At 28.9% G+C, this 13,427-nt stretch overlaps 5 protein-coding genes across 7 annotated transcripts in view; 1 reads left to right on the top strand and 4 right to left on the bottom strand.

Annotated features, from left to right (window-relative positions):
- Positions 1 to 990, bottom strand: part of slo (calcium-activated potassium channel slo) — a 101,453-nt gene extending 100,463 nt beyond the window's left edge. Inside the window, 2 exon segments of the mRNA XM_085487732.1 lie at positions 103 to 523; positions 606 to 990. The gene's annotated coding sequence lies outside the window, so the exon portion shown is untranslated.
- Positions 991 to 2,409: 1,419 nt separating this feature from the next.
- On the top strand, positions 2,410 to 3,805 carry LOC114942585 (succinate dehydrogenase cytochrome b560 subunit, mitochondrial). The gene is made up of 5 exons (XM_029317981.2): positions 2,410 to 2,493; positions 2,582 to 2,638; positions 2,886 to 3,082; positions 3,257 to 3,399; positions 3,582 to 3,805. Exons 1-5 carry the CDS (start codon positions 2,474 to 2,476, stop codon positions 3,684 to 3,686), a joined length of 522 nt encoding a protein of 173 aa, XP_029173814.1. The 5' UTR covers positions 2,410 to 2,473; the 3' UTR covers positions 3,687 to 3,805.
- On the bottom strand, positions 3,434 to 6,428 carry RfC38 (replication factor C subunit RfC38). The gene is made up of 5 exons (XM_029317717.2): positions 6,065 to 6,428; positions 5,476 to 5,613; positions 5,157 to 5,319; positions 4,723 to 5,041; positions 3,434 to 4,608 (listed from the first exon to the last, which is right to left on the bottom strand). Exons 1-5 carry the CDS (start codon positions 6,149 to 6,151, stop codon positions 4,251 to 4,253), a joined length of 1,065 nt encoding a protein of 354 aa, XP_029173550.1. The 5' UTR covers positions 6,152 to 6,428; the 3' UTR covers positions 3,434 to 4,250.
- A 1,171-nt stretch (positions 6,429 to 7,599) lies between these two features.
- RASSF8 (ras association domain-containing protein 8) lies at positions 7,600 to 11,070 on the bottom strand. 2 transcript variants are annotated; one of them, XM_029317334.2, is made up of 10 exons: positions 10,666 to 11,070; positions 10,344 to 10,454; positions 9,880 to 10,188; positions 9,479 to 9,602; positions 9,096 to 9,334; positions 8,847 to 9,008; positions 8,613 to 8,729; positions 8,395 to 8,534; positions 7,942 to 8,249; positions 7,600 to 7,851 (listed from the first exon to the last, which is right to left on the bottom strand). In XM_029317334.2, exons 1-10 carry the CDS (start codon positions 10,828 to 10,830, stop codon positions 7,757 to 7,759), a joined length of 1,770 nt encoding a protein of 589 aa, XP_029173167.1. In that variant the 5' UTR covers positions 10,831 to 11,070; the 3' UTR covers positions 7,600 to 7,756. The 2 variants fall into 2 exon arrangements, with proteins under 2 accessions (XP_029173167.1, XP_029173176.1); XM_029317343.2 differs by lacking the exon at positions 10,344 to 10,454.
- Positions 11,071 to 11,641: 571 nt separating this feature from the next.
- On the bottom strand, positions 11,642 to 13,283 carry RpL13 (ribosomal protein L13). 2 transcript variants are annotated; one of them, XM_029316733.2, is made up of 4 exons: positions 13,209 to 13,283; positions 12,576 to 12,734; positions 12,140 to 12,389; positions 11,642 to 11,955 (listed from the first exon to the last, which is right to left on the bottom strand). In XM_029316733.2, the coding sequence occupies exons 2-4, from the start codon at positions 12,716 to 12,718 to the stop codon at positions 11,689 to 11,691; spliced, it is 660 nt and encodes a 219-aa protein (XP_029172566.2). In that variant the 5' UTR covers positions 12,719 to 12,734; positions 13,209 to 13,283; the 3' UTR covers positions 11,642 to 11,688. The 2 variants fall into 2 exon arrangements, with proteins under 2 accessions (XP_029172566.2, XP_029172575.2); XM_029316742.2 differs by having other exon boundaries at positions 13,170 to 13,233.
- Positions 13,284 to 13,427: the final 144 nt, after the last annotated feature.

The raw sequence follows: 13,427 nt of genomic DNA, 5'->3' as shown, positions 1-13,427 counted from the left end.
CTCTCGCTTTCTTTCTTGCACACATTCACCCCTCTCGCACTCTCCTTTCTCTCTCTTTTCTAGCGCACACGCACACTCTCTCTCTCTTTCTGGCTCTCTTACCCTCGTTTCTTCGGTCCTCTTATATACGTCTGTGTCTACTTGCTCCGAAAATGCTCCTTCCCTCGCTCGTAAACGCCTTTCTATCCAGAGACCACTCGATCACTGTCGTCCTGACGACGCACTGTCCGACCGAGGATTTGCTATTTCTACACGAATCCAATGTACGAATGATGTATCGATGTTTTCGTCGATACGTACAAGCACCACCGATCCAAATTCGGTGTCTTCGTCCTTGGCGAACGCGCTTCGCTTCTTGTCCTCGTAAGCCAGGCGTAAGAACAGCGGATCCGTCCTGGTTTCGTCCTGCGTCCAGGTCGACGAGAACGCGAATTTGTGCTCGCACTATAGATTCGGCGGCAGCTGCTGCCGCCGCCGTTGACGTCTCGTCAAATTATCGGTTTCAGTTTCCGAGAGAGAGAATCTGGAGCAACAGAAAACAACAAGAAAAACAATCCACACTGACACCACTACCGCGTGTTACACTACGCGCGCTTTAAACATACATATAAGTACGCGACAGATATATACTTCCGTTTTCTCCGCGCTTTTATATATTCTCTCGTATATATATGTATTTTATTTATATATATATATTTTTTTTATTTTTCTATTTATAATATATATAAGTATATGCGTGTGTACGGTGTGAACGTAGTAAACGCGGTTCGCGATCGCGTACGCGACGAATAAAACGCGAGCTCTCGAACGCGCGACGACGACGACTATTTTCTCTCTCCGACCGCGCGCCCGCTCCTCTTAACCTAATCGGCTGAGCACCACCGACGGCGACGACGACGACGACGACGACGACGAGGACGACCGAGTGTCCCGACGACCATACCACTGCTCCGCAGCAATCAATACGCAACAATGGACCGGGACCAATAAGCTCGGAGCTTTTCCTGACGTAGACGCACGCTCCCTCGCTTCGGTCTACCCTCACCACTTCGCACGCGGTCAAATTAGTTCGGGCGCGAAACGCGAGGCGGCGCTGCGCTCGCGCTCGAGGGCTCGCGGCTGCGCAAAGTCGGGCTTAACTACTTCGGAATCATGCAGGGGTTGTTGCGTCAAGTAGCGCGACAAGATTTACAGGGGAGACCAGAGCGCGCGCGCGCGCATTACTAGATGACTAGATTTCGTGTTTTCTAGATCTCTTGAAAAATTTTTAATAAATTCCGTACCTGAGATTTTTCTTCTCTATTATTCTCCCGCCAGAACAAAAACTTATCGTGTATAGAAAAAGAGATGATTTTCTTCTTGCAAAAATGAAAATTGAGATGCGGGTCTCTGCGATATGACGTCTGCAAAAATAGAATTATATTATTGTTCGAAAATGAAGATTATTTCCAAGTAATTTATCTATCTATGTGCATTATACGTTTTATATGATTGTTAACAAAATAGAATGTTTAATTTACATGTAAGAATATATAAAAGACACTAGAATATTATTCACAATTATATCGCTTATTTTGTACTTAATATTTTGCATTTTCTATAATATATATCTACTTGTGATAGTATAATTATTTTGATATTAAAAATAGATGCGACATTAACCCAAAATCCATAACCCTTTCTTCTTGAGTTGCCATTTTAAATTTATGCATATTTTCAATTTTATCTTTTCACAGTATAGTATTCAATGATATCAAAATGTATATACACAGTATAGAAACTTAACTTTGTATTTTAAATTATTTGTCTTCGTAATATGTTGCGAAAAAAATTGTTTTATACACACAAAATTGCAGAACTTGCTTTATACACGTACGTTTCTTGAATATTTGGTTAACTTTGGAACAACGATAAAATTTGTGTCAGTAGCGACATCTATTGCAAGTTATCAAGAATGACTTAATAAAGATGAGAGTGTCGATATAACAGTTATCACAAATTGAAATAAAATTAAAACTTACATATTAAATTATTTTCAAGTTATCCTTTAAAAACCAAATAAACAACATTACTTTTCTATGAAATAATTCTATATGTGTCAATAATAAATAATTAATATATAAAATTTTTTTAATATTATTTTCTTGGAAGATTATTTTTGTATGTGATATAAACATTTATAAAAAATATAACAGAAGACTTTTTGTCTAAATATGAAATTATTATACTGACATATTTTTATTAATTTTTTAACAAGTTTTACGACTATATAACTTGAACTTAGTCAACAATTTTCTACTATAAGATTGTTTATGTTTATTACCATTTAAAACTTTTGATGGCATATGTTTGAAAATATATTGTCGTAAAATTGTGCATCCATATCTTGTAATGTAAAAACATTTATTTATAATCTAATTGTGACACATGACACTTGTTTATCATCAGTAGAAAGCGCAGTATATTCACAAAAATGGCACTGCTGTATACGAGGTTTGTTGTGAAATTTGTGATTTTATTAAAAAGTTATTAGTTTATTAATTATCTGATTGAAATAAAAATGAGTTTCTGTTCTTTTTAGGCTTCTTTGCCGGCGTAATGTCGATTTTCGACATTTTCGGAGTCTGTACACATGCAGGTAAGATATCTTATATAATACATAACCTTATGCCTTTACATAATTGTCAAATATTAGATTGAGAGATTTTGATAATTCTTATGCTACATCAAAAATGTTCTCATTTTATCTCTCTCATCGACAAAAATTATAATTATGAGCTGTGTATATTAATTATATAGCGTTGTTTATATACATGCATAGCTTTAACCATTTTGACATTAAAAAAGTTGTTTCATAAATTGCAATTAAAAATATTATGTTTCAGTCCTCTTACTGCTGCAGTTTCAAAGCCTTCACATGCATCAAGCACTTGTGAATCTCATGATGAGAAGAATATGCGTCTAAAAAGACCATTGTCGCCACACTTGACTATCTATGAATATCAATTAACAGCAGTGCTCTCAATAACACACAGAACTACTGGGATTATGCTAGCCAGTTACGCAATGTTCCTTGGTTTAGGTAAAGTACATGATGATACTTAACTTAGCAACGTATAAACATTAAAATTACAAATGAAAACTACTCCAAAATAGATTTGTCAATTCTCTTAGCTTTTCTTAGAACAATAATATATATAATTCATATATATAATTCAAACAATGTTTAAATTGACTATTATAACTTATATTACAGGCACATTATTTATACCTGGTGGTATTCCTTGCTTTATAGAAACAGTGGATAATTTATGTTTATCTTTACCTGTACTGTTTGCTGGCAAAACCTTACTTGCTTTACCTGCTACTTACCATACATTTAATGGAATACGTCATTTGGTAGGAAATTATTATATATTTTGGAAAAAATTAATAAGATGGATACTTTACATATATTGATATATATAGCTAAATCATAAGTTATCATTGCTGAAATGACACTGATGCTACAATTTCACAAATGTTGTATAGTTTTTTAATTATATACTAATTAGATCATGTATATTTTTATAAATTTACAGGCCTGGGATTTCGGATTATTCCTAACAATTAAAGAAGTGTATAGCACTGGATATATAGTATCTGCATTAGCTGTTATTTCTGCACTTGCACTTGCAGCAATGTAAGTGTTTATTATATGAAAAAAAATTTTTCTTCAAAATTAACTGTATTGTCAGATTACATGAAATCTGTATTGTATTATTGAGTTATATAATATTACAGAATAAAATAAATTATTGTGAAACTATCATGTATTTTATATATACAAAAAAATAATTTATTTTTAAATTCATATTTTATGCCAATTTAGAATTGAATAAACATTATAGTTATATTTAAAAAATGTTTAATTTGAAAATAAAATGATATAATCTTATTTTCAAATTTTGAGACAAACAGAAATGATTCTAAAGAATTACTAATTTTGAGACAAACAGAAATGATTCTAAAGAAAAGGAAAAAAACATTTTTTTGAATGATTACATTTTCTAGTGTGATTATAAAATTCAGAAATATAGATCATTCAATTCTTTGTATTTAAAATATAGAAGTTATTACAAATTAATATTATTTTTATCTTATACTGAAAACATTTATAATATCCAAATGCTTAGAGCAAACAAATATTTTTTTTTAAATTATTGTTTAATTCAAGATATAAACTATATTAAAGAAATAAAATATAAATTTCACATAAAGCCTTCCAAAGAAGATTCAATATATCTTTTGTAAATTGTCATATATCGTGCAGCAAAAGCTTCTAAATGAAATATGGGTTTTGATCCACGTATCATTCTATACTGATATTCAGATGCAATACCAATAATTTCTCTTTTCAACTGATCATCACAATTTTTTATACATTCTTGTAGTAATCCTCTGAATATCAGATCGCACGGTATCGCACGTGTTAAAAGATCATAAAATCTATTGCGTACCTCTAAAAGTACTTTAGGAGATTGTTCAGAAACCATCATATTAGCTGTATTTCGTATATATACTTGATAATCTGGTTCTGTTATTTTTTGATCAACAGTAAATGGATATCTGAAAAGAAAACAATTTTCAAATGAAGAAGTTAATAAAAATATATTGATAATTTAAAACTCGGTAGAAACTTTAATGTATCTCTGTATATGTTATCATGTATTATGTACTTACTGTTCGACTTTGCAAGCTTCAAGCATTAATATTGCCCGTCTAAGATTTCTGTTACTAGCTTCAATTACTCGATTGGCAAATTCATCAGGCAAATTAAGTCCTTCACGTTTACAAATCGAATGTAAAATATTTTTGATTTCGGAAGTAGTTGGAGCAGGAACTCTGATTCTCACACATCGTGATCGAATTGCAGGTAAAACACGTGATGTTGAGTTTGCACAAAGAATCAATCTGCATGTATTGATATACTTTTCCATTGTTCTACGAAGTGCGTGCTGTGCATCTCTTGTAAGCTGATCCACATTTGATAATAATACCACTATAATAATATATAATTATAATTTTCATATACAGTTTTTATATTTACTACATAAATTGTAACATTTGTGACAAACAAATATCAGAATAGAAAAATATTTTAATTTTTTTTATACCTTTGAATTCCTTTTGACTTATATCTATGTGATGTGTTTGTGCAGTTGCTTTTATTAATTCCATGACAACAATTCTGTCATGAATTCCTGCATCACTTGGATTTACTTCCGTATGATAATTACTACTAATAGTCAATATTTCTAACTTCTTTTTAGATGCTGTCTACAAGAATATGTATGATATTATTAATTTATATTCTTTTATATTATTTTAAAATATAATTCATAATACTACAAATATATTGTAACTGCAAAAGTACTAGCAATAAAAGTCTAAATTTTAAAATCTAGTTAGCATTAAAATAAAAAAATTAAATACCTCAAATTGCATGTTTTCTATTTTTAATCTCTCAGCTGCGCTCCCATAAAGTTCTCTCAAAATACATAATATTCGAGTTTTCTTTCCCGCACCAGGAGGGCCATGAACCAATAAATGTGGAAAGTCTCGTTTTTGCACCTATATTTTAAAAAGATATAATAATTTACGCATTGCTTATAAACTACATCCAATTTTATATAATTATATAACACAAATTTTATGATTTATGTTGTGATTATAATCATCTTATATTTTTTTTTTTTAAAAGACTGTAAATACCAGATTTTACATTAAAAATAAATCTTTAAAAAGATAGTTTTTCTATCATTCTTTTCTCTATATTTATTATTATAAAAATTATCAAAATGTGTGAATCTAAAAGCTAATTTAATTTTATATATATATATACTTATTTTAACTCAATATTTTAATGATTTATTAGGTTCTCAAAGAATTATATTGAAAATTATCACATATTTTTAAAAAATATGTATTGCATTTTCGTGAAAAGCGCGCTTTTAAAGCTATAGTTAACCTCATTCTCGAGATGATGTACCAAAGGTATATCACATCTCAATATTATAATTACCATATTTTTTAAATCCTCAGCTTGTTCGAGATGATAATCCAGCTTTGCAAGTGTTGTTGGACGATACTTATCAACCCATAAGCTCATTTTGTAGTAGCCTAAGTAGACTTATGTATTAAAACCAATGTCGAAATCTTACTCCAAAACTATATTGTACATACACAAACAACGAAATTATTAAATTATAGTTATAAATATTATATGTACGATGGCGCGAATAATAGTATTTAATCTATTTGACAAATATTGGTTTCTCGTATTCTATTAATGCATAAATAAAGAACTAAAATTCGTAATATTATTTGACTTTTTCTCTGCTTTCTGTTAGTGCTATGTACTAGATTTTGACATAACCAAATAAACTTCAAATAACGCGGGAAAACTGGAAATGGCGGGAACGTTAAAGCTGTACATTCTTTTTAAATTAAATTTAATATTATATATAACGTGACTGACTTCTTTTTCAATATTATTTACTTTTTTTAAACATCTATCAAATATATACTTAACTAAAATATACTTAAATATAAATATTACATAAATCATTCATATGTTTAAGATATTATAATTATATTAATATATATAATATTGATATATTTTTACAAACTACAAGATGCATATTTTATCTCTCATGATATATAATAAATGTGTCTCTAATAAAAATATCATCAATATTGTATATACATATTTTAGATTTATATATAATATAGATCATATATAATTTGTAACATACATATATCATTAATATTACAGCAAAATCGCACGCACACACACACAAAACTACAAAATTACTGAATTTTGTATCTAAATTCATTTTTAAAATTAATTACAATTCATATTTTGTTTCATGTGCCAATATCACAAAACTTTTAATTTTGTTTTAAAATTTTTTAAATAAACATATTTTGTCATTTAAAACAATTTTTCCGAGTTATAATATAAAAATAAAATTTAAAAAAATAGAATTCTGAGATTTTCTATTTTTGGAAATTCGCTGTTTTGCTATAACATATAAAGTATTAAAAATATTATGGAACAATTTACTATTGAACATGTATTGATGCATTGATGTGTAGTTGAACTAATGTAGTACAATAATACAAAACCATAATTAAATCTATTATGGCAAAATATTTCTTAATATTATAAAGATTTTAAAATAGTTGTTTGTATTTAATAAATAATATCATCTTGTAATGTAGCTCATAATTTTAATATTTGAAATTAATTTGCAATATATATATAAATTAGAGTTATTGTCTAAACATCTTAAATATTTTCTTGATCATGAATAGATCAAATTTGTCAACAAATGCATATATTTAAAATAAAAAGTTCTTTTCTCTAATAATTTATCAAGCAAATATATATGATGGCATATAGAATATATTGTGTTCTCAAAAATATATGAATAGTTTATATAACTATTTGATTAACAATTTCACAAATATTTTGTGAATAAATGAGATAATACATATACATTATGGTACAAAATGAGAACTTATTAATGACACATATAATAAAATATGTCATAATACTAATTAATTTTACTGTAATCAATGCATAAAAATATAAAGATATTTACTTTAAGTACTTACTGAAACATTATTAATATAGAAAGATTTTGATATATATTCTTTGATATATTTCTCACATAAAGATAACATTATCAGGTATACTATGTTTTTTTATTTATACCCACACACCATGTGGATTTTTGCTTGTGGGCACTGCGGTTTCCAATTGTCTTGGTGATCCTATCATCTTACGAGTACTTCCAGGCTTACCTAATAATTAAGTGTATTTATTAGACGTTTTTATGTACATGAAATTTAGTATAATGTATGCAAAATACATTTATATATATAGATAAATACCTTCCAATAAAGGTTTAACTTGTTCATCTGAACATGCAACAGCTAAACTTTGTAAATTTGCCTCTTTCATATCAGCTACCAATCTTTCTACTTGTAATTTCTTCTCAACAATAGCTGACTCTAAATTAACTACTTCTAATTTTAAAGAATCAGCATGTTGTGAGGCTAATTCTGTTGCACGTTTAGCTTGTTCTACCTCATTTTGTAAGTGTTCAACTTCGCTAATTATTTTCCGTTCCATAATTTGCCGCTCATCTGTTTCACGGTTTATATTGTGTTGCTCCATTGCAAGTTCTTCCATAACTAGCCTGTAATTGTATGGTTCTCATATATTTTGTATTTCATCTAAATGTCTTATACAATATTTAAAAAATAGTATTTGCAATAGTATTAGAATAGATTAATATAACATACAAGTAAGAATTTTTGTAATTCTATCAAATACGTATTTACCTTATCTTATTTTTACATTGAAGCAATTCTGTTTCACAATTGGCAAGCTTTGATCTAAGTAATGTTATTTCCGACTTCAGCGTTTTTTCTTGCTGTCTAACTATTTCACTCTCTTCTTCTACATGAGTTAATTCTTTAAGCTAAAACAAGTTAAAACAAACAATTCAATAAATCATAATAATAATGTCAAAATGTACGTTGCATAAAAATTATTATACTTGTTCTTCGATAATACGACCAGTGGATTCAATACGATTCATTTCTTGAGAAATATAATCCATTTGATGCATTTGTTCTCTGTTCTTCCCTTCCCAATATAATATTTCTGCATCAAACTAAAATAAGTGAATAATTTATTGTCTATTTTTGTAAATAAATTATATCAATCATAAAAGTAAACTATTGTTTTGAAAAATAATTTATGTTAATTATAAAATGCTAAAATATCTTACTTTTGTAAGATCAGCTTGTTGAGCATTAATAGTATCTCGCTGCTTATTGACTAGTCTTAAGAGTTCAACATATCGTTGAGTATAAGCAACAGTTGCTATATTTTGTGCTGTTGCAGGGAGTGGATTAATGGATTGTGTGGATACTTTTGTATCTTGAAATTCCTACAAAAATTATATGTTAGAAATGTATGACCTTATAAGCAATCTTATAAATTATTATATCAAATATCATCATAGTAAAAATCAAACCTGAATGAGATTTCTTTTCAATTTTATGGAATTACTAGAAGATGGTTGATCGTCTTTGTGCACATGAGGGCTTCCACTATTGGTACTATGCACAAATTGTGATCTTCCAGGACTGTTTAAATTCGGCGGCGGTGGATCGCGATAAGGTGGTAAAGTTCGTAATGGTGGTGAAGCTGGATCTGGAGGTTCTCTGTAAGGTGGAACCTCACGCACTTTTTTTTGCGATAAATGCGTTGCGACTAAAAAAAGAATAACATCATACAATCATAAATTATAACATGAATATTATAATTCTTATAGAAAAGATTTTTAAGATAAATATACAAGTATATATATATGTATATTTATTCGATCTAATCAACAAACTACAATAGAATATTTACTTTCAGTATTAGTCCCTCGTGTAGGTGATTGTGCAGGTTTTTGTATACTTTTTCGAATGTTCAAATCCTTGCTTTTTAAATGTGGTGTAGGTTGAACTACAGCCACATTATTTTCCATTTGAATCTAAAACAATGTTTTTATTTAAACGTGTAGATAAAAATTAATTAAATAGAAAACATACTATGAAAACAAAAACATGAACAATTTTATGAAAACCATTTATTCAAAGTAATTGAATCGAGATAATTATTATGTTATATTGCTATTATAAAACGTATGTTAAAACTATTTTACAATAAATTTTATTTATGTTTTATATATTTATTTGCACACTTGTATGTGTGATTTATACATGCTTATTTTTTTATTTAAAAGTATTCATTGATATACATATATTTACCTCTGTGCTGCTTTCAGTAATACCTCCATGAAAGCCACTAAATGTAAGTGACTTTCTGGTATCACGATTCCTTTCCAATCCTCCTTGCATATCATCAAAATCTGAACTTTGTGTGGTTGATATATTTTTGGTATCATCTTGCACGCTGGTGGTACCTGTTCCATGTTCAGGTAACGAAATTGGTAATCCATTTGCACGTGTTGCATATGTTAATCGAGATGGCAATGCACTTGTTTTGTTATTTTCTGATGTGGAGCGTCTCAGAATCAGTTGAACTTCTGACGAATATTCACCCCATTTCATCAAAATCTATACAAATAAATGACATATGTCAATGTTGTTATTTTATTTACACATATAATTATATTAATTTAATCATTATAGTTAATTAAAATTCTATTTAATTGATTAAATTATGAGATAACAATTCATGATATATATGTGATGTATGAAACATGTCTGACCTTAAGAGGATTTTCATAAGGGGCCAACAAACGTTCATTAGTTCGCCAACGCTCCACTAAAGTAAATCTACCTGTTTGAGCTGTAGCATGAGCAAGCGCATACACCACATCCTATAATTAAAGTGTTGTCAGTAGCAGTTTTTAGAAATAAGCACAAATGATTTTCAAAAATAGAATAAAGCAAATGATCTTTAAATAATAATAATATATGTCGTGAAAAATATACATGTGGCTGTAATATTTCAAGTTATTTTATGACAACACACAGCTGATATAAAGCATGTATGTAAACCAATACCCTGATATGATTCATAATACATACTTGACAAGTAGTGCTCTCAGTAACACCGCATACAATACGTTGTATTCCTTCCACCCACACTTTTAGCTCCATCACGTTAACAAGAGGAAATTCGAAGTTTGATTTTTTGCATCGCAAAGTCAGCGCTCGTGGAAAAATATAAAACCGTCTTTTATCTCTGCACATACATTGTTACTCTAACCTCACGTATTTGGATAAAATTTAATGTCGAACGAAGGCAATTTCAGTTTATTTCAATATATGAGTGTCGAGTCACCATCGAAGGTAAAATGACTGCGACAAAGTCAACATCCGCTTTTCGCTAACAGGTTTAAATTTCTCTCTGGCTTGTAATATGTAATTATTGAAATGACAGATGCGCTACTATGGCGACACAACATACGGGCGACGGTTTTTGCATTAAGCGTGTATTGCATGTGTACGACAGTAGTCGGACACAATGCAAACGCAACATAATTTTTTCTTTTTTTTCATATATTTTATTTATAAAATATTTTTTAAATTAGCTATTTTATTCCTTTACTTCTTTTAATTATAAAAATTGATTATATGAATTTAAATTATAAATTGTATTATATGTTTAAATTATATTATATGAAAATATAAAACACTGTTTAATCGTTTTAATTAAAATAAAAACATTTAATATTTTAAATAAAAATTATATAAGAACCTTTCTAGCGAGAAAACAAATAGACTTCTTTATATATTTCTTGCTAAAAAGCTCATATAGTTGTAGTATGGCTACTATTATTAATTCAGCAATGTAAGATTCTTTTGATTATTACATATAGAAATATAAAAAATATATTATAGAAAAACTGTCACATTAAAAAATCTAATAAAAAAATTTTAAATCCTCTTAACAATTCCAATATATTTTGTCATTTGACAGACCAACTGTGGAGAAATTTTCTGCTATATTATAGGTCAAAACAAATTATTGCAAGGTTTTTAATATAAAAACAATATCAAATTATTTTCCATTACAGAAAAGTTTTATTTTTATGCAGAAAAAAGATGTTACTTCTTGGCTTTCTTGTCTTTAGCAACTTTTGTTACTTCATCAGGATTTTCCGAAGCATCCTTAACACGCTTTGCACGAATGCCAACTAATCGTGCATCTGCTCTTGCCTTACGGAGGGTTACATATGCTGAGAATTTATTTTCCTCCTCAGTAATAGGACGAGCCTTTGCCTTAGCAGGTGCTTGATGACGTATTGGCATAGGATCTCCCTTGATTTGGACTGCCAGCTTTCTCTCCTCTTCAGTTGCATCACCCTTCTTAGGCTATAATTAAAAAAAAAAAAAGAAAAGAAAAATAGAATTTGTACATGTAAAAACAATTTTTTATAGAATTATATAAAAAATATCTCACAAATTATGTCAATTATACATTTCTAAAGATTAAAATATAATTACTATTAAAATATATTTTATTCTATTAATATTAATAACACAAAAAACTACACACCTTCTTCTCATTTACCGGGAAGAGAATCAATCTAGACTTGTACTCCTTTAAACGTTGAGCATTTGTTTGTAAAGACTCAATAGATTTATTGCGACGACGAGGGTCAACCGCAATGCCAATGGTCTTGGCAAATCTCCTGTTCAGACCACTAGCTTTTAATTCAGCTAGTGTAAATCCTTTACCAGCACGAACTTTAGTGTGGTAACGGAATGTCGGGCAATGCACAACAGGTCTCAATAAGTTTACAGGTCTGAAAAACAATATTGAATTACAAAAAGTTGTAACTGTTAAATATATACATATATACAATTCTTATATATATATATATATACACATGTGTATAAAAGTTTTAAATATATATTTGTATTGTACAAAGCAGAATCTTATTAATCAAGAAATAATTTAATTATAAATTTAGTAAAAATATTATATATACCTGGGTGCGAGAGCTCGTGCTTTCTTAACACGTTTTTGCTTACGACGGATTTTTCTCGCCGGCTGGTTAAACCAAGTCCTTACATATCGTTGCCAATCCTTGTGGAAATGGCCATTCGGAATCATATTATTTCCCTTACCCATGGTGGATGTTTAGTATCTGTAATATATGTACAACAAAAATTAATATTTAATTCCATACATAATTTGTATTAAATTATTTTTAGTTGATCTATCTTATCTACTTTGACATGTACAATTTCGTTAAAAAATAAGAGGTTAGTATCTGCAATAACAGTTTGCAATAATTGACACGTATATGTAAACAATTAATATTTATTGAAACTTTGATATTGACAGCTCTGCTGCGTTTGCACGATGACAAAGAATGAGAATGGAAAGATATATTCCAAAATAAAAAATAAAAGTTAACAAGTCGATCCAGATTCTAACCTCTTTCTCACGTAAACTAAACTGAAAAATATTATCTTCTTGTATAAATTACATATATATATAAGGCAACAATAATTAGAAGCATAAGAAGTTATGTATCTTTAACGTTTCATATTTTATGTAAAATGTAGGATGTTAATACTTAATACAGATTTAAACCTCCGCGACACGATTCACTCACCGACTCATCAACGCGAAAACGGAAAAGGAACGTGAACGTGAGAAAAACCGGAAGTGACGTTTTAGAAGCTAAAATTTCTCTCACATGAAAAAGATACTTTTTGAAGCATTTTTCTGCAAAAATCATTATATTATTAGTAATATTCGGACACATATTTAACGCTAAAAACCGACCAAATAAATGTAATTTATAATATATTATTTAAATTTATAAACAGTA

The sequence above is a fragment of the Nylanderia fulva genome, unplaced genomic scaffold, assembly GCF_048542155.1.
Source record: "Nylanderia fulva isolate GAGA-0341 unplaced genomic scaffold, ASM4854215v1 Scaffold6, whole genome shotgun sequence".
NCBI lineage: Eukaryota > Metazoa > Arthropoda > Insecta > Hymenoptera > Formicidae > Nylanderia > Nylanderia fulva.
This window is presented reverse-complemented; position numbering and strand designations above follow the sequence as displayed.